Source organism: Trachinotus anak, unplaced genomic scaffold, assembly GCF_046630095.1.
Source record: "Trachinotus anak isolate AG129_WGS33_773 ecotype Australia unplaced genomic scaffold, CSIRO_AGI_Tana_v1 ptg000008l, whole genome shotgun sequence".
NCBI classification, from domain to species: Eukaryota; Metazoa; Chordata; class Actinopteri; order Carangiformes; family Carangidae; genus Trachinotus; species Trachinotus anak.
The window spans coordinates 28,248,713-28,268,392 of record NW_027273859.1 but is presented as its reverse complement, the minus strand read 5'-3'; the positions used below and the strand labels follow the sequence as shown (position 1 = coordinate 28,268,392).

Here is a 19,680-nt window from a genome sequence, read left to right as displayed (position 1 = left end):
ACAAGTCATACAGTTAAAACATTCATTTTAATGTTTCATAATATACTTTTTGGGAAACGTTTACTGCAGCGATTTCTGACATTATGCTAATGGTCGGCCAATCACGGCTCCTCTGCCTCCAACCCTTTGCTGGATCCTTAATTTACTTTTAAGACAAATATGTCTGGGCCACTCTGAACTCCACCTCCACCGTCTCTGTCCAGGTGAGGTGGTGCTGGTGTCCATGCCAGCAGACGGCCCACCGGAGGGCTGGCGCCCGTCGCTCACCGACGACCAAGGCTTCACGTCCACTACATCCTTTACTCAGCAGGACGTCAACGACGGCACAGTCTGGTACCGTCACTTTGGCAGAGGCACCAGCAGCGAATCCTTCCAGTTCCAGGTCAGTACTGATTCCTCCTCTCTGTCTGCAGAGGACATGTTTCAGTTCTGCTTCCACTCTCCTGTCTCACAGAGTAGATGTGCTTCTTTTTTGAATCAGCTTCCTACACTAACTGCTTCACCCAGGTAACTGTGACACACAGAGCTCCAGGGTTCTCCAGTACGTTCCAGTTACCTTTGTATTTCCACTTTTTTCTGTTGGTTAGCTCAAACAAAACTGTCCTGTAACAAACGAGCCCACAGGTCGTCTGTCAGCAGGTCACTATGACCAACAGTTAGGTTTTGTTGCTAGGCGACATCTAGTGGTCGTAGTGATGATGACAGGAGCAAAGGGAAAAGTGCGGTGACGTAGTTTATAGAGCGACAGAGTCCACGTCAGGAGGAGGTTGGGGTGGATGGATGAATATGACACAGGAGAGCGGTGTTCGATTCCCATGTGACAGGAGCAGTTTATGTTGTTTCTATTATCCATGACCATTCGTTCTTATTATTGTAACCATGACAACAAGGGTCGTCTAATGTTGAGGAAGAACTTATTTTAACCCAAATCTTCATCTTTTCCTAAACCTAACCAGACATGACTTTTATTACGCTGGAGACACACTGAAACATGTGTGAGTTCTGCTGCAGCAGCTCTGTCTGTCTACACTGAGTTTGCAGGATACTTGAATGTTGGATTAATTAATTAATTTTTGGACAGAAAATGTCTCTAAAACACATACAGCTGCTTTGGTAAGTCTAACAGGTATCAACATTAGCTATCAGAAGTAGACGTAGTGTATCATCCATAATGGAAGAAGAGACCAAGAATCATCGAAATGCTGAAGTTCACACAGTTATGTGTGTTTTTCTCTTTTTTCCATGGTCACGTGGCAAAATTTTAAATATCACACACAGTTCTTCTTTTTAAGTAGAAAAGAAAAGAACTACACTACACATGACAAGGTTGTTTCTTACTACTGACTATGTAGTTCAACTACTGTACAAATAAATAATTTCATAAACTGATAGAAGAAAACGAATCCAGTGTGAGAGGAGAACATCTCAGGGGGCTGGTGAGAATGTCTCGCCCTGAAAGAGAAAGAGGAGGAGACGCTGACTCACGTTGTCGTCCTTGTTGTTTTTCCGCTGGTGCCCTTGTCGTCTCTGTGGAGCGTTGTTTGAAGTTCACTGCTGTACTCATGTTCCCATGTTCCCTTGTGTTTAGCACTTCTCTCTCCTCCTCTTTTACAGTCATCAGGCTTCCCAGTGTCTCCTCCTCCGGCTGCCTTCATTTCTTCCCCCTCCTCCCCCTCCTCCTCTTCATGTGTCTCTGTCTTCTGTTATTTGTCCTGACCATGAATTCAGATGGACACGCACACATAAAACTGCACTTTATAGGAGCCTGTAAAACATGTTGTTCTGGTTTTGTTTTTAATTTGAAAAGTGACAGACTGCTCATCACTAATCACCAACAGCTTTACAGTTTTGTGTGCATTAATGACATTTTGTCCAGATGTGCGTCTCCTGTTTGTCCTCTCTCGTTTACTTCCTCCCAGTGTGTTCACTGTGGACTTCTCCTCAGTCCGAACCTTGGCACCAGACTTCCTGTGTGGCTCACAGGCACTCCGAATCAACCCACAGCGACTTATCTTGATTAGCATTAATGACACCAAATTACTTGCAAATTGGCTCTGAATCTGAGACAAGCGCACTAAAACTGATGGAGCATTCACACCACACTTACAGCGTTTTCATGCCAGTCTCTGCTTCACTTTGACTCCATTAGAAAAACAAAAGAGGCAGCCAAAAGCTTGTAGCTACGTTTAATGATCTCTCTCTCTCAGTCCAGCCCCCCCCTGACGTTTGGCTCCATCCTTCAGGGCAAATGCGTTCCAATTACACAGAGCTGAATTCAAATTAAATTCTCAAGTGTCTTCATCATTTCGACGGGAAGCAGAAAAGCAGAGGCGGCAAAAAGCGACACCAGTCACAAACTGAGCTGCTGGAAGCTTTTTCCTGCTGCGTGCAGGAGGTGATTTAACGTGATGGTTAGTCAGGGTGGTGTTAACGTCCCACTCTGCTTTTTATTGAAACGTTAGTACTGATTGATTTGAAATTCATTCTGGTTCTGCAGCTGAATGGAAACAGGCTGCACAGAACTCAACACACACATTTTCTCACGCACCGACATCTTCAGATGAGGCAGTGATTTAATGATTTTCATGAGTCTTTTCCTCACACTCGACTCATTTCTATCCTCTGGTTCAAGGACAGTTTTAAGAAACACTCAGCCACTTCAACACAAGAACCAGACACTCGAGCTATAAATTAATCCTGTTCATAAAAAAGATATTCATAGATTACTTTCAATGTGTGTGTAGTTAGAGAAAGGGGAGAAAGGGGAACCTCTGTGGCTTAGTGGCAACATCCTCAACAAATCTGACTGGGTTGTTTCTCTCTCTCCCTTCATTTCCTGTCATCTTCTCATCATCAGCTCATTCAATTTAAGAAACTTTATTCAACCAGTGCAATACAAACTGTGCACATTAAGAAAAGCAACAACAGTGACGTGAAAAACAGCATCAAAAACAATAACCTGTATTATAATGATGAGAATAACAATAACATGGGAGAATGACAACACTAGTGTAAATAAATGACTGACTGACTGTAAATGAGCCGTGTGAGAGATAAACTTACTTAAAAAATATGTAACATATACAGAGTACAGATGTATATTTTTTGCATATGAGGTGTGTGAGAATGGATAAATAGTATCATGGTCAGTGTGGAAGTGTGTGTGTGTGTGTGTGCGTGTGTGTGTGTGTGTGTGTGTGTGTGTGTGTGTGTGTGTGTGTGTGTGTGTGTAGCAGAGGGGATCAGTTCATGACCCAACTACTTAAGTGAAAAAGACAAAAAGAGAAAACGTTGATTGCACCTTGTAATTAAAAGCTACACTTGGCTGTGCAGCTTAAGGCCAGTCAGAGCCTGGTCATTACTGAGTGTCCACTCCAGTGGTTGAATGAACCTGAGGACTGAAGGTTAGAAAAAAGTTTTTTTTATTGTGTAGCATTGAATTTGTGGAAATTAAAATAAAATGTAAGCTCTTATAAAGTTGCTGTTGCTAATGTTTTAGCAAACAGTTTCAAGTGAAGCCAATGAAATTCACACAAACTAGTGAAACAGTTTTTAAACTGTGATAGCTCCAGAACTATCTGAGAATGCAATCAGCTGAACTCAATTGACCTGATGTCAGTAAACAGGACACAGCAGCCTTGTGGTCATGTGACATGAGAGTTCAACCTGGGAGTGTAGATGTGATTTTGGTTGACAGGGCAGGTGTAATTTGACATGAAAGTCTTGTCTAGTGCAGGTTCAGTGCAAGATTTATTGCATTTCAAATCACACGTACACTATGGGTCATCTGTGTTGAATGGGATCAAGTGCATAATCAATAATTTACTCCAACAGAACCACCTTCCATAAATCTGGCTGACTCAGAACTGTCTCTGGTAGTAACACACTGCTTGTGATTGGTGGCGCTGACTCCGGGGTTCATGCTGGTGTTAGATTATTTCTGACTGACAGAACTGACTGCAAGTTCCTCAACTTTCTTTCCTCCAAACACCACAGATGTGACAGGAGCAGGAATGACGGCAGCAGCGCTGACAAACACCCAGCCCAGCATATCAGGAGACAAAACAATTTAAGGCTACATGTTGCTGAGAGTTGGGGGGGGGGGCACCAGTAGCACTGCTTTACATATAAAGTTGGATTGAAAGTTAGTTTAGTAATGTGATGTGGGCGGAGAGGAAGTGTAGTTTCATTCCAGACAAGAAGGCAAAGGGGATTAGACTGATCCTGCAGCTTCTCCATCACTTCTCAGCAATTCAGTTAACATGATCTGAAATTCTAATTTGGTTCCCTGTAAGCAAGAAAAAAGTACAGAGGTCAAAGGTCATAGCCTTAGCCAGAGGACTGGAGAGAACAACTAACAAGAACACATGAGAGGGTAAAAGAGGACAAGCTGTGTCTGTGGAGGAAGCTCGTTTCTGTGACTGTTCCAGAAATGAAACTGCTCGTGTGGTAAGGACAGAAATGGTGTAATGTTGCATTTGTCCTGCAAAACCTCTAATGGAGGAAGTTGCATTGGTCAACAAAGCATCTGACTTGGACAGTTCCCATGTCCTTCCAACAGCAACAGAAAAACAGTAAAGAAAATAATAACAGGAACTGTTTAAACGCTAATTCTGATATTAGAATAAATTTATCTGATAGTGTCAAGTATCTAATAGATCTAATAGTATCTGTTTCACTTCTGAAGTGGACTGCAAAGTCTTCACATTTAAGCCCCTTCTACCTTCCACCACTTTTAAAAAATGGTTACTAACTATACATGTAGAATTTTTTAACCCAGACTGTGAATCTTACTCAATATACAAATATTATTAATATTTGCATGTGGATGTAAATGACAAACTAATGGTGTAAGGAAGGGTCACCAAGCAGTTTTGAGGATACTGGCTGTTTGGAAAAGTTGAGGAAAATTATTATTGTTTTCAATCTACTTCACAGAAAAGATCAGAACATCAGCATGAGGTGTGCGTTCAGTCCAGTGCTGTCAACACACTCAGCTTTCTGCTGCCTAACAAAACACTCAGAGGCTCCCTCATGTACTTTATATAATATTTTTGATTAATTTTTTTAAATTACATTTTCATGGATTTTAGAAAGTGGTTCAATAGTGTATTTGCTTTAATAAAAGTTGTAACTGCCCCAGTGTTGGTCATAGATTAGTTCTCAAACATGGTCAGCTGAGCAATGAAATGATTAAACTGAATTTTGCTCAGACAGACACCTCCCTCATTAATATTCGTGTGGTGTCGACACTGATTTATGGAATGAAACAGATTCAGGCTCCGTGGTTCATCCCTGCAGCACAGACTGATGTCAGGTTCACTTTCTGTTGTCACAGTTAGTGGACTGCATCTTGTTTTTTATCACATCTGTAGTATCTCAGTTCCGGTTATTCCCAGGAGCCTCTCATCAGCTCTGTCACTCAGATATAAATGCACCACACACAGGAGCCAGTTTGCGGTGGAAAAAAATGACGTTTAATGAGATAATATGCTGCAGATTAAGACTTCAAACTTCAAGATAAGAGAAGTCTGGAGTGAGAATTGGAGGCAGATAAGGGAGGAGGGGTATGTCTAGGTGTGTTGAGCATATTTTCCATAAGATATACGTTTTCAATCCCGAATATGAGAGTGTGTCTCTCCTTGTGTGTCTGCAGGTTTCCACAGATGCAGCCCCAGTCACACAGAGTGACGCCCAGACCTTCACCATTGGAGTCCTGCCTCAGATCCCAGGATTCCCTCAGCTGGCCCCTGACTGCGACCTGCAGATCACGGTGAGGGATAAACAAAAAAAAGAAAGAAAAAAAGAAAAGGTAGACTAGTGCAGGCGTCATGGAAACCTGTCCAGTGTCCCCTCGCACCTCCCACAGTGTAACCCACTATTATACAACTGCTCCGATCAAATAATTAATAAAATATCAGTAAGTACATTTTCCAATTTGCCAATAATTGAAAGAAGCAATGACTAAAAAGGTAAGAAGGTAACATACAGAATGTACATTGTAACCAAATATAGTTGTCTTAAAGGACCCATCCAGTCTAAAGGTAGATGTCCATGTGTTTGTGATTATAAAGCAGGTCTAGGTTCTATATTAATACTGTGAAAGTATCAAAGCCTCAGTCCACAGAGAAATACACACAGCCTGTATTCAGACACTGAGCCTTAAAACCAGCCGTCAGGACTTCTGGAACTTTGTGATGTCACAACAAAGCAGTCAGCCTCAGAAGAGAGGCTCAGATCCTCTCTTCTGATTGGCTGACTGACCTGTTGTTGCTAGAGCTCCAGAGAGAAGCCTGAGAGAGGAGATGTAAAACTACACTGAGATGGTTATTGGTTCTTAAAACCACAAATATATCTTCTGTTGGAGATCAACACACAGAATTACAGTCTGGTCACAAACCTTCAACAGCAGGCAGCTAAATTTACATCTCTGTGCAGGGATGAGGTGATGCTGAAAGCCTATTGGATAACGTTATCAACTTAAAATGGATTTTTAACATACAAACACAAACATTCAGATTTCAGGCTCAGTCATAGCACATGTCATTAAGATTTTATAGTGTGCAACAACTTATACACATGCACTTGCTGTATTTCAGACTCCCCTGGTTTCAGTGTTTCTGTGAACTTGTATCCATCTTTTTAAAATATGTTTCTCTGTGTTTCAAAATTTCCAAAACTTCCTTGAAATGTCCTTGAGAATGTTTTCAGTGCCCTTTAACCACTGCAGTCACTGCGGCTGTTTGTGTGGTTTGTTTTCAGTCTGTGTGTGTGTGTGTGTGTGTGTGTGCGTGTGTGTGTGTGGATCCTTCAGTCTCTCAGTTAAAATCACATGGGCCGTATCAGAGTTTGAGAATATCGTAGTTCTTGTTTTACCTCTGTTCTCACCTCAGTGTGTGTGTGTGTGTGTGTGTGTGTGTGTGTGTGTGTGTGTGTGTGTGTGTAGGCTCTGGAGGATCAGGTGACAGAGATAACACCTTCGGCTCTGTCCTTCGTCGACTCTGAGACTCCCAGTGAGAAGCTCATCTACAACATCACCAAACCCCTCCTGCCAGGACAAGGTCAGCCACAGCCACACACACACTCACACACACTCACACACACACACACACACACAAACACACACACACACACACACACACACACTGAGGCTTTCCTCAGATTAAAAGGATTAAAATCTAAGTTGTATCTGTGGGCAAGAGTCTTATAATTAGCTGCAGTGAACCTCTGAGCTTTAGTTTGATTCCTGACTGGGAGAAGTTACTGTATTAAGTTTTACTCTTCCTCATTAATTATCACTTCAGTGCCCATGAGCAAGGCACTGTTATTGACAGTTCCCTGCAGTGGAGCTGCACAGTGATCCAAAGTTTTTCTCTTGTATGAAAGTGGGAAACTTGAAATGTATAAAATCTTCTCTGGATAAATGAAAATAAGAAAAGAAAGTGATGATGTGAAATTCTCGTCTTGATGCTCTGCTCAAGGGTTTAGCTTCTCCCAGCTGAGAGTATCAGACAGGGACCAGCAACCTTTTGCTCACGAGCCTGATTCAGTCACCAGATTATTTAATCAGCAGCATTCACTTTGCAGAATGAGTTTCTTTTCCCTTTCTGCTGAATTTAATGTGCTGTTCAGATACAGCGTCATTAATTTCAGCTTTGGACCATCTGACAGACTGGTGTATTATTTTCAGCTCTCTGTCTAATGAAAGAAAAAAACCACTCACAATGGGTCGTATTCATCCACTAATGGACCGACAAATTTGTGCTGAAATCATTTGAACAGAGCCAATGAGGAGGAGGAAGAGGAGGAAGGAGGAGGAAGGAGGAGGAGGAAACATTTTTCATGAGCTTTTTTTTTTTTTCCCCAAAAATCACATTTGACCACTGCAGGATCCAGTATTTGTGACATGAAACGATAATGTGGGTTAAATTTAAAAGCCCAGGTTTTCAGTCCTATACTGTACGGCAGTCATTACGAAGTCATCTCTTGAACATCACAGTAGCTTTATGAATTCTTCTGTAGGATAAATGATGACGTGAGATGATCTGTTTATTCCTTAATGTTTTTGAATTAAACCATAGTGGATGGGAGCAGAGAGCTTTCTCTCACTGCAGGCTCACTGCTTCAGAGTAACAAAACCAATGAAAAAGGAGCAGAGCCTTTGAATGCAGGAATGTGAGAGACTATGGTTATGTACATATATAATAATATTTGCACAGATTGCCTTCCCTGATGCCACAAAGAACAGAGAGAAGGCTTGAGCTGGCAGCTGAACTGGAAACCAGACTGCCTGTAATCCATGCACATTCTGAACATATGAAATTCTCACATTATTATTATTCCTCCCGCTGGCGTCAGGTTTAATGAAACAAAAACTACTAACATGATCAGTCCTGGCCCTGTGTTTCTCAACCTGCTGTAGCGACTGTCTAGTTAAATTAGCTTGTTACCACAATGGCTGTTGCTAACACAGTACCAGGGGCAGATTTAGTGATCTGGGGGCCAAAGGCAAAACCTGTCTTGCTTTATTTCCATTCTTTCTGACCAGGGACAAATTCCCAGGCAGCTTTTTTGCCCCACTTTGCCCCTGGATATCTCAGTAACGCCTTGAGGGAATTTCTTCAAATTTGGCACAGCCATTCATTCAGACACACAAATGAACTGATTAGAATTTATTAGTCATTGGTCAAAGGTCAAGCTCACTGTGATCTCACGAAACACATTTTTGGCCATAACTCTAGAATTCATTCACTAATTATGACACAATTTAACTCAAAATGCCTAAAAGGATCAAATCAACTGATGACAGTTTATATCCAAAAGGTCAAAGGTCAACTTCACTGTGACATCATAATGTTCTGCAAAAGCCATTATTCAACACTGTAACTCAGGAAGGAGAGATTGTGACCATATTTCCTATAACATGGCTGTTTGGCAGGGGGATACAACCGTGAGACGGTGATTGTAATTCTGCCCCCACCCCTTTTCTTTTTTCTGTCATGAAGTAGTTGCGACATCTGCTTTTGATTCAGACGGCATTTATGATATTAGAAGATCAACAGATGAGGTAACAAGCTCAGGTCTAGTGTAGCAAGTTTAATTAGCAAATCTACTGTGGGTTAAATATTACAGCATCAGTTACTGATGCCCCCCCCCCCAGTCTTTTCTCTCTGTGATTCAGTGCAGCATTAACTAACCAGCTCCACCTCCTGACTGTCACTGAGCTACTGAGATTACTTCTCCCTCCAGATTAGCTCTGAGAAATATTTCTGAATATTATTTTCCAGTGGAAGACAGAAGCAGGAGAAATTCCCACAGTGGGACATAATAGAATCATCTTGAGCTGTGTTTTTTTTTTTTTTTTTCAGGGGTGATTGAACATCTGGACAGACCGTACACACCTGTGAGGCACTTCACTCAGGCCGACGTCAACAACGGCAAGATCGTCTACAGACCACCGCAGGCTCCCTCACACCTCCAGGAGCTCTACCAGTACTCCTTCATCGGTGAGATCCACATGCTTTGTTTGTAGATTTATACATTTTGAAAATCAGATATAATCGATGTGAAGTGGCTGCAGCGGCCGGGTTTATTTCTGGAGCTGCTTCAGCCGAGCAGCCACATATTGATCTATAGCTGAGCAGTGTGCCATCACCCACCACAAGCACCTCCCGTGGAAACAAAACAAGCAGTCCCAGCCTCCACACTATATTAGGTTCCTGGTTTTACCTCTGGACTTGGACTGGCTGCAGCATATATTATTATTTTCACATGATTTACTATTCATAGAGCTGCTGCAGGTGCTCAGATCACACGGCTGGATATGAAACCTGAAGGTGTTTTTGTTAAAAGGGCACAGCACTGATTTTACATGTCAGTGTCAGTCCTCTACATCACTTTCCTCAACTCTGAGAAAATGACTGAAGAGATCTCACCTGAGGAATCTCAAGTGATGTTTTATAAGCTAGATGTGTGGAACACAGCTACAGGCTGGAGTTTGAAAAGTGTTCTCCAGAAAGGTCACTGAAGGTTACTCTCTCTCTGCAGTGTGTCTCAATAATCGTTTGCCACGTCTGCCGTCAATGCCCCCCAGCAGCTGATCATGGAAGTAAGCAGGGGGGTGGTAAATTTAAAATGAAATACGCTTCATCTGCAGACTTTACGACAGTAATTGCAGCTGTTTGTTGATCTGCCTGTGTGTTGCAGTTATTGGTCTCATGTACCAATTAACGTTGATTAGCAGATGTGAGAGTGTTTCTCAAGTAAGAAGAAGTAAAATGATTCTTCAGTTATAAATAAAGTTGTATTTATGTCACAATATTTCAACAAAGTTAGAGATAATTAAAACATGGAGACAAAACACAAAGTAAAACAAAGTTTGTCAAAGCCACGCAATGCATGCTGGGTAGCATATGCAGCTTGAGTCTACACCCTTGTTTGCTAGCTTCCTTGTTGTGTTGATTTTGAAGAACTCATTGAAGTGTTGGGATGTCACTGAGCACAGTGACACAGTTTTACTGAACACAGCCTCTGCTGCTTAAACTCACTCACACGTCTCACAACTAAACACTGCAGCACTAAATATCAGTGTTAGTCACAGGCTGTGAATAAAGATGGACGTAGCCTTCGCCATCTGGGCAGAGACTGACTCCGCCCCTAACTCACAGATAATTCAAAAATGGGCAAAGAGGTGGGACGTGTCAATCAAAGTGGCCACGCCCTCAATTACACAGAACTCTAAGCCTAAATAAAGTCTGAACGTAAGTTACAGTACAGGTGTCATGAAGGAGGAAATGATCTCTAGAGACCAGAACAGTTTCTGTACCAGGCTGTAAACTTGTTTCTTTCTGCTGTAAAGTTGGACATTTGAACACTGGAGTCTGTGGGGACGGACTCACTGCTGGAGCCAGAAATACAAACAGTTCTAACTGTAGTTTTCAAGCGGATGTCATCCTTGATAAATTGTGCGTTTCTGCACAGGTCCTGCACAGGTTTGCAACACTATCATAGAAAATGTAATGTTTTCCCTTTTATAATTCAAGCCCAGAGAACTCTATCATGAGGCTGATCATTCAATATATAAAATCTCCCTCCGTCTGTATCGCTCTGTAAATTGTGCTCGAAGTTTGGTGAACTTTTTGCTCTCATTCATTTTGCTTTATTTTTCTTCTGCCTGAGACACTGGGTCATAAAGATACGCACATGATGCATATTGAACAGGAGGAGTTGAGTTTCACTGTTTTAAAAACAATCTTCAGGGCTTGTGAGACATTTTCAAAGGAAACTTTTATCCATCTTTAAGAGACAGACAGTCCAAAAGTTAATCCATAATCCCAGATCAAAGCTGACTGTAGTTTCTCTTAATCTGGGTTTGTGGAGCTCCAGTGCAAAGCTTTGCATCGGTAAGTCGTCCTCGTTCACTGCTGTGTTTTCTGAATTAACGCTCATTCACTGCCTCCTCAGCTCAGCCTAGATCCACTGTTTTTAACTTTTCTCGCCTCACAGCTTTCACAGTTTCATTTTCTTCTTACCCACAACAGGTTTACCGGAGTCGCTCAGCGTCTACTTCACAGGTAAAGACTCTGATCTCTCTTTTCCTCCACCTCTTCTCCTCCTCCTCCATCCAGTCCTCTTCCCTCCACCCTCTCATCTCCTCTTTACACCTTCGCCCTTAGTTCTCTCAGTCTTAACATCTCCCTCCTCTTTCTTCTCCATCCATCTTTCTCTTTTTTTTATCCTCCTCCTTTTAAGCTTCACCTAAAAAGCTTCCTCTCTTTCCTCCCATTGAATCCTCTGCTTTTCTGTTTTTCTTTCCTCTAGTCTCTGTTTTTCTTTGATCTTTTCTCAACTTTTATATTTAGCTCCTCCCCATTTTCCTCTCTTCTCCTCCACCTTAAATCTCTCTCCTATACTTATTTCCTATCTCCTCTCCACCTCTGTCGCTTTGCTTTTCATCACGTCCACACTGATCTGACTGGACTCCACCTTCAGATCCTCTGTGATTCTCTGTTCTGGCTCTTTTAGCTTTAACCTGCAGATAAAACCGAGTCTCCACTGTTTACTACATGTCTGATGAAGCGCTGCTGCTCTCTAACTCCACCCCCAGCAGGAGCTCTTGGAGAAATATATGTGTACAGGTGTTCAGAGAGGTCACCGGAGTGCTTTTCACTTTAGTGTAGGCCTCGAGGCCCACACATCCAGACAGAAGTTTCAGATGCTTTTATCCTCCATCTGTCCTTTTTCAGCTCTGACATTAAAGGGCTCAGAGTAAACAACGACTCCTTTCAGTGGCCAGTAGAAAGTTTAGCAACATTTATCACCGCTTTGTTATTAGTCTCTGGCACAGAAGAGCAACTCAGAGCTGCTGGAGCTGCAAGTTTGTATTTCTGCTCTTCTCTACTGTATTATTGACTGATTATTGATGTTTTATTTCTTTGGATCCCTGTTAGCTTCCACACAGTGGTCACAAGTCTTCCTGGGGTCCACACAAAGAAACAACACATAAAACAAACAGTAATGAAAATCACACCATATCAATAAAAGAGAAAAAACAAAACAAGCCAAAACACAGAAAATGATTAAAACATCTCTACACGTAAAACAAGAAATGATAGGAACTTACAATGAAATCAAAAAAGTGTAAGAAAATAAAAACAATCAAAGGTAGAGAAACCACAACGACATCTTTATGAGATTCATCAAGTTTAGCTCAGTAACCTTTTGAAAGAAAATCTATTTTCGGTCTGACTGATGTAGAGGAGCATGTAGAGTCGGGGAGCACAGTCCAGGCCGAACAAGCCCTCAAAAGCAACATGATGATGAGCTTTTTAAAGCACAGACCAAGACTTTACATAAAGGCTCAGCCATCGACAGGTTAACACAGTGAGTGGATAATTTAATTACACCTGGATGTTTAACAGCATCAGTGGTTTCACTGAACCACCAGGCTCATTCATCACAGCGAGCAGTTTACATTTTCAACATTCATTTAGTCAGGAGTCAGTTTATGGGGTTTATGAGTGTATTCACACATGCAGAGAATTTGATTCAGTCACACACACACACACACACACACACACACACACACACACACAGAGCAACACCAAATGTGGAGAAACCGACACACTACAGTAGCTGTTAGACACAATAAACACCCACACAAACAAACACACTGGACAGGTCTGTACTGTAAATACAGATCAGCAGTTCATGGCTGTGTGCAGTGTGTGGGTTGTGCATTAAATAATACACAGCACAGCGATAATGCTCCTCGGGTACATTTATCCACTATTTCTTCCATACATAATTTATAAAGTGAATGCAGTAAGGACACATTAGGCTATTCAACACTTATACTAGTACCACTGGTATTCACATCAGAATTTAAAGTCTACAGAAATGTCAGGAGGTACAGTATTTGTGTGAGGATAGTTGGCAGCTTGCTTTTGCTCCGTTAATGGCCAGAGAGTTTTTTTCCCCTAGTGATTAAGTACCCCCCCCCCCCACAAAAGTCACAAAATTTAACTGTGAAAAAATTCAGTTATTGAATTTGAAGTTTAAAAAAATCACAGGGTTGTATTGAATACACTCTTGTATTATAAAAATATATCACATAATGTTTGCACTACATACTATACATTTAATCAATCAATGCTAAACAGGCAAATACACTAAGACTTAAATTGTATAGTGCACAAAGCTTTAGACACTCTGTCTCTTATTTTGAAAATCCACATTCTGCTCTTTTTCTGTTCATCAAAAAACTGAGAAAATATTTTCAAACTAATGTTTAAAATTATAAAAATTATTAACCCGGATGAAACAGGAAGTCAATGTTTAAATGAGCTGATCTGAATCTAAAGTCACAATTTCACTGTAATAAAATGTGAAACAAACAATCTCTGTCTTTTTATATCTCGATGTGATAATTGGCTCGTTGTATTTTCTCATTTAAAATTTTTTTTTTTTTTAATTTCAGATCATGTGTGTGAATGCGAAACAACAAGTGGAGCGTTAAAGCTGTTAATTCCCCCCAAACGTTAAATGAGCATTATGAGTTTCCACCTGAATTCCTGATGTCTTGATTCATGAGGATTTTTTAATCACAGCCCCTGTGATCATATGTTGTTATTGTTGTTGTTTCTTTCTCTTACTAATAATCTTGTATGTGAAGAGTCATCTCAAGGAAGCTGATGAAGTTTCATCCTTTAAAAATATTCCTCAGAAACAGAGCAGGGGAGATAATTACCCTCAGAGGTGTGTGTGTGTGTTTGAGCAAGTTTTTTCTGATCTAATTAATTTTCTTGCTTTTCTGTGTGTGTGTGTTTTCTTTTTCCTCTCATGTTTTGTGTGTTTGTTTGTTTATTTGTCTGTATCTGTGTGTCTCTTTTGTGTCTGTTGTGTCTCAGTGTCGGACGGCGAACACACCACTCCGGAGATGGACTTTGCCGTCCTGCTGCTGTCAAACCACCAGCAGCCGCCGGTGTTCCAGGTTCTGGACCCGCTGCTGGAGGTCAGCCTGGGAGGACAGGCCAGCATAGGTAACACACACACATACACACACACACACACACACACACATACACACACACAATACTAAATTCCTAAGAGGTGTGTGAGATAATCAGCTCTGAAGTCCAACCGATGATCAATAATAGATAGATGACTTTATTCATCCCCGAAGGGAAATTAGGTGGAATTAATGCTGGAGAAAAAGTTGTGTGTGTGTGTCTTTACAGTCTTCCCATTCTCCTGCTTCATCTGTGTGTGTGTGTGTGTGTGTGCGTGCGTGTGCAGGTGGTCAGCAGCTGGCCGTAAGCGATGCTGACACGGCTCCAGATGAGCTGGAGTTTGAGCTGGTGGAAGCTCCCATCCACGGAGAGCTCATTAAGACTGATGGCAACACACACACCAGCATGATTAACGGTGAGAGGACACACACACACACACACACACACACACACACACACATACACACGTATCACAGACATATGAAAAGTCATGAATGTCACAACAACTGGTTAAACACAAAACAAACTTTAACTGCACTCAGTGGACATGACTGAGGTAAAACAAGTGCAGAGGATTTGCTGTCCTCCAATAAAAACTCTGAAATTCACTTAATCGACCACATGAGACCAGATTGACCATCTATACTCTCCTCTTTTTAAAACCATAAACGATCCGTCAAGTATGGAGTGACCATGTCTTGGGTCATGGCTGATATCAGTGACTGCTTTGTTGTGACATCACAAAGTTCCAGAAGTCCTGACGGCTGGTTTTAAGGCTCAGTTTCTGAATACAGGCTGTGTGCATTTCTCTGTGGACTGAGGCTTTGATACTTTCACAGTATTAATATAGAACCTAGACCTGCTTTATCATCACAAACACATGAACATCTACCTTTAGACTGGATGGAGCTTTAAATATTTATTTATAAAGCTGCAAATAGTGAACACACAGCTTTATTCAGATCTTCTCCATCTCCCCAGGTGACATCTTCACCTTCAGCGACATTACCCGCAACATCCTGCTCTACCGACACACCGGCCTCTCCACCCAAGACGACGCCATCACCTTCTCGGTTAGTGACGGCATCTCCATGGCAACCACAGTGGTGCAGGTGGCTGTGCTGGGCGCCGGGGGCGATGGACCGCAGCGTGACCCCACAGCCACGATGATGCTGGAAGTTGGCGAGAAAAGCAGCACTGTGATCAGACGCTCTCACCTGGCTTACACTGTGAGTGGAAGGAGACGTGCTCCACATACACAGAGATCATAGGTTTCAATAGGTGTTTTTTTCATGAGGTTAAAAAGCTTTTCAAAGATGAAAGATGTTTTGAATCTGGTGAATTAATCAAGATGTGAGTTTAGGTTATACTCCTGTAGATTTCAGTGAAAAGATGAGCGTGTCATCTAAGACAGTAGGTTCTTTGATGATGAAAAATGGTACCTTCTTTTTTTTCCCTTTATTGGTGAGATAAGACAACATAATCAAGTAATAATAATAATAATAATAATAATAATACATAAATATGACATCCTGTCAATGTCATTGTAATATTTCTTACAACATGAAATTTGATAAGAATATAAAAAGGTATAAAATAATATAATATTGTAGTGATACTATGGCAGCCAGTATATACAGTGTGATACAATATAAAATGTATTAATAGATCATTTTATTTTATAAAATATAATCATTTTAAATATATTATTGTAATAGTATAATATATAGTATTATATGACCTAATAAAAATTATAATGATATTATGTTATATAGTGATGAGGAACCTTTAAGATAGTAGAAGTAGAGCTTGTAAGGAGATTTATGCAGCACAGAATAATTTCATGAAAGGGACATTGTGAGTCATTGTGTTTTTCGTTGTGCGCTCAGATACCACTCTCACAGTGGCGTGGACTGTTCTGTTTTTGTCGATCATAGGACAACACATCTCCAGATGACCAGATCCGGATCCAGTTGGTCTCAGTACCGATGTACGGCATCCTGACCAGGAGCCAGTCCCAGCAGGAGCCCCAGGAGCTGAGGGAGTACTCCTCCTTCACCATGGAGGACATCAACACACACAGGATCAGGTGGGAGGGGCAGCAGGCAGCCTGTTAGTTTCAAACCTGAGCCCATCATACCTGTTCCTGACCTTTTGCCTTTGAGTTTTCTTGTCAAAGTGTGCTTTCATTCTTCTCCTCTGTAAATCAGGTGGCCAACCAAACAAACTCACTGCACTGTGATGTGAAGTATTCTTCTAGGAGCATCTAAAACTTGCAGTAATTGCCCATAAGATTAACCCTGGTTCAGGGTTTGAGTTTCCTGTGATGGTTTAATTGCTACATCAGAGGCTTATAAAAACAGAATATCAGCATAAAACCTGCAACTACTAACCAAAACTGACTGTCAAAAACCCTCAGCCTTTTGCAGAGGCCATTGTTATATAAAGCAGTAAAGGTCGATGAGGGTCCATGGGAGAGAAGAGAGGGAATTAGCACCTTTTTAGTTCTACAATTTAAAAAACATGTTCAAAGGCTTTGCTAATAGCTCCCTCATGATGACAACTTTTTTGGGAACTAGAAGTAGAAAAATGTTTAAAAAAAGACACATTTGTAGGACTTAATTTAGAGATTAGCCAGTGTGTGATATTATGAATCCACAGAGGAGTGTAGAACCCTTCAACGAAAATTAAAACATGAAAACCACTTACACCGAAGTCAAGAGATTTTTGCAGGATAAGAGTAATATGTTCTTTGTTGGCAGAGGTGCCGACAGGATCTGTGAGCCTTCAATAAAGAGGCTGTTTGAAAGGAAAAGCCTGGTGTTGATACTACTCTGTAAGAGATAAAAAGGCTTCGAGGGCTCTCCACGCTACACTCGTAGTCATGATCAATTTCTCTGATTGCAGTCCTCTTCTGCTGGGATGCTGAGGGGGGGAACCCATCAGCATCCCAGCAGAAGAGGAAGCGGTAATAGCTCGCAGAGACATTTTACTTTCCTTCAAACTAATATTTCTTCTCACGAGGTGAGAGCTCCGCAGATGTTAACGCCACCGAAACCCAGCAAGAAAACAAACTAATTAGCAGGAAATAATTCAGTTGCCTTTTCTCTCATTACATTCAGTGACTCAGCCTGTTGGCATAAGCAAGCCCAATTAGCGTCACTGTGATAACACCTTCAAGAGGTAGTGAAGCCCCCCTATGAGATGCTGCTAAGATGAAATATAAATATTCACATGCTAACTGCTTAATTTCCATAATGCAGACCCTGATTAGCTTGAGCGCAGGACGATCTCCGGGGGCAATCTTCAAATCGCCTGTATCAGTTTTGTCTCTGCGGCGCCAGCTCAAACAAACAAGAGCCGCGAATTGTATTATGAGAATTAGATGGGATTAGAGAAGATTATATTGGTATGGTTTTCAATTTATTAGTGCTTTACGAGAGATTACCAGCTGTATTTCTGTGGGAGGGCTAAAGCGCAGCTCGCCTAAGTCTTCTATTAATCCAAGAGGAGACACAGACACAGATGTTTATACATTCATTAAGAGAGAATTGCTGTATCAGACAAATGAGTTAGGAACCAAACACTAGAAAGATTTAAGACACCTTTTAATGAAAGAATAAATCTAACCAACATCTTCGTCTGCAGGTACATCACTTCATTAGAGACGGGCAGTCAGCCGGTCACAGACATCTTCCACTTTGTTGTCTATGACGGAGACAACAATCGCCTCGACAATCAGATGTGCACCATCACCATCACCTCTACGCCCAGACAGCCGCCGTTGGTCACTGTCCGCAGTGGCATCAAGGTAGGCACACACCTATACACAGTAGTCACACATATTCTGCTAGTGGAAAGGCCTCTTGACTCTGTGCTTCATCAGGAAACACTTTTCTAACTCACTATTGCATCCTGTATGAAAAGGCAGGATGCTCCTCCTTAACAAAGGGAAGGGAGCAGTCTTGTATGTTGTTTATTTATAAGGCTCTACTGCAAAAACAGTCTTGTTACCTCTGCTCTCTGATTACATTTAAAGGTCCATCCAGTCTAAAGGTAGATGTCCATGTGTTTGTGATTATAAAGCAGGTCTAGGTTCTATATTAATACTGTGAAAGTATCAAAGCCTCAGTCCACAGAGAAATGCACACAGCCTGTATTCAGAAACTGAGCCTTAAAACCAGCCGTCAGGACTTCTGGAACTTTGTGATGTCACAACAAAGCAGTAACCGCTCTCAGTCATGCTCCAAGCCCCGCCCACCTGGACCCACTGTCAAATCTTGCAGGATTTGGTTTCTCTGAGTGTTTACCTGAAACCTGTTACATTTTTATTTGATCAGTCAGAAAACAGTCAGCCAATCAGAAGAGAGGATCAGATCCTCTCCTCTGATTGGCTGACTGACCTGTTGTTACTAGAGCTCCAGAGCGAAGCCTGAGAGAGGAGATGTAAAACTACACTGAGAAGGTTTTTGGTTCTTAAAACCACAAATATATCTTCTGTTGGAGATCAACATTAATAATAAAACACAGAAGAAGAGTAAAATATGGGACCTTTAAATAAAACTCTTACCATGTCAGGTGACAGGACATTTTAACTTTTAGCTGTACCTCTTCTTCACACTCTACTTGGAAAAAACTGATTTCCAATACTATGCTGCGTAAAAATAAAATAAAATAAAATTAGAGTCAAAAAGTTTCATTCTCTTATTTTCAAAGGTTGAACTTATGTCTCTACAATTACACTTGCACATGAGTCTATTTTTAATGCCTGATAATTCATTTGTTTCTGTATATGTTTATTTTTGTATAATAATAAAAGGATTTAATAATTAAATGCACATTACATATATTCTGTGATATTACCTTACTGAGAACAGTAAAGAAAAGCACACAAGCCAAAAATCTACACACAAACACACACACACACACACACACACACACACACACAGGCCCAATTCTAAAAATAATCCTTATGTATTAAAAATTGCTCACTGCTCATGAGAGACTGAAAATGAAGCAGAAGAAACCATCTCATGCTGTCACATCTTGTCCATTAGTTAGTGTCAGACCAGCCTCATTAGTCAGTATCCAGTAATTAAGAAGACCTCTTCCTTCCCTCTGTCCTGTCTTTTAGAAAGCTACTTCTGTAAGAGTGAACACATTAAAGCAG

The 19,680-nt window shown here is 41.2% G+C and overlaps 1 protein-coding gene across 2 annotated transcripts in view; it reads left to right on the top strand.

The window, feature by feature from the left end:
• The window catches only part of fras1 (Fraser extracellular matrix complex subunit 1), a 245,665-nt gene that overhangs the window by 183,740 nt on the left and 42,245 nt on the right, over positions 1-19,680 (top strand). For both annotated transcript variants that reach the window (XM_071483970.1, XM_071483969.1), the window contains exons 30-39: positions 204-382; positions 5,657-5,773; positions 6,947-7,061; positions 9,369-9,506; positions 11,541-11,573; positions 14,409-14,540; positions 14,797-14,925; positions 15,492-15,739; positions 16,448-16,599; positions 18,159-18,321. In XM_071483970.1, coding sequence (XP_071340071.1) covers positions 204-382; positions 5,657-5,773; positions 6,947-7,061; positions 9,369-9,506; positions 11,541-11,573; positions 14,409-14,540; positions 14,797-14,925; positions 15,492-15,739; positions 16,448-16,599; positions 18,159-18,321 — 1,406 coding nt within the window. The remainder of the gene's footprint in view (positions 1-203; positions 383-5,656; positions 5,774-6,946; positions 7,062-9,368; positions 9,507-11,540; positions 11,574-14,408; positions 14,541-14,796; positions 14,926-15,491; positions 15,740-16,447; positions 16,600-18,158; positions 18,322-19,680) is intronic.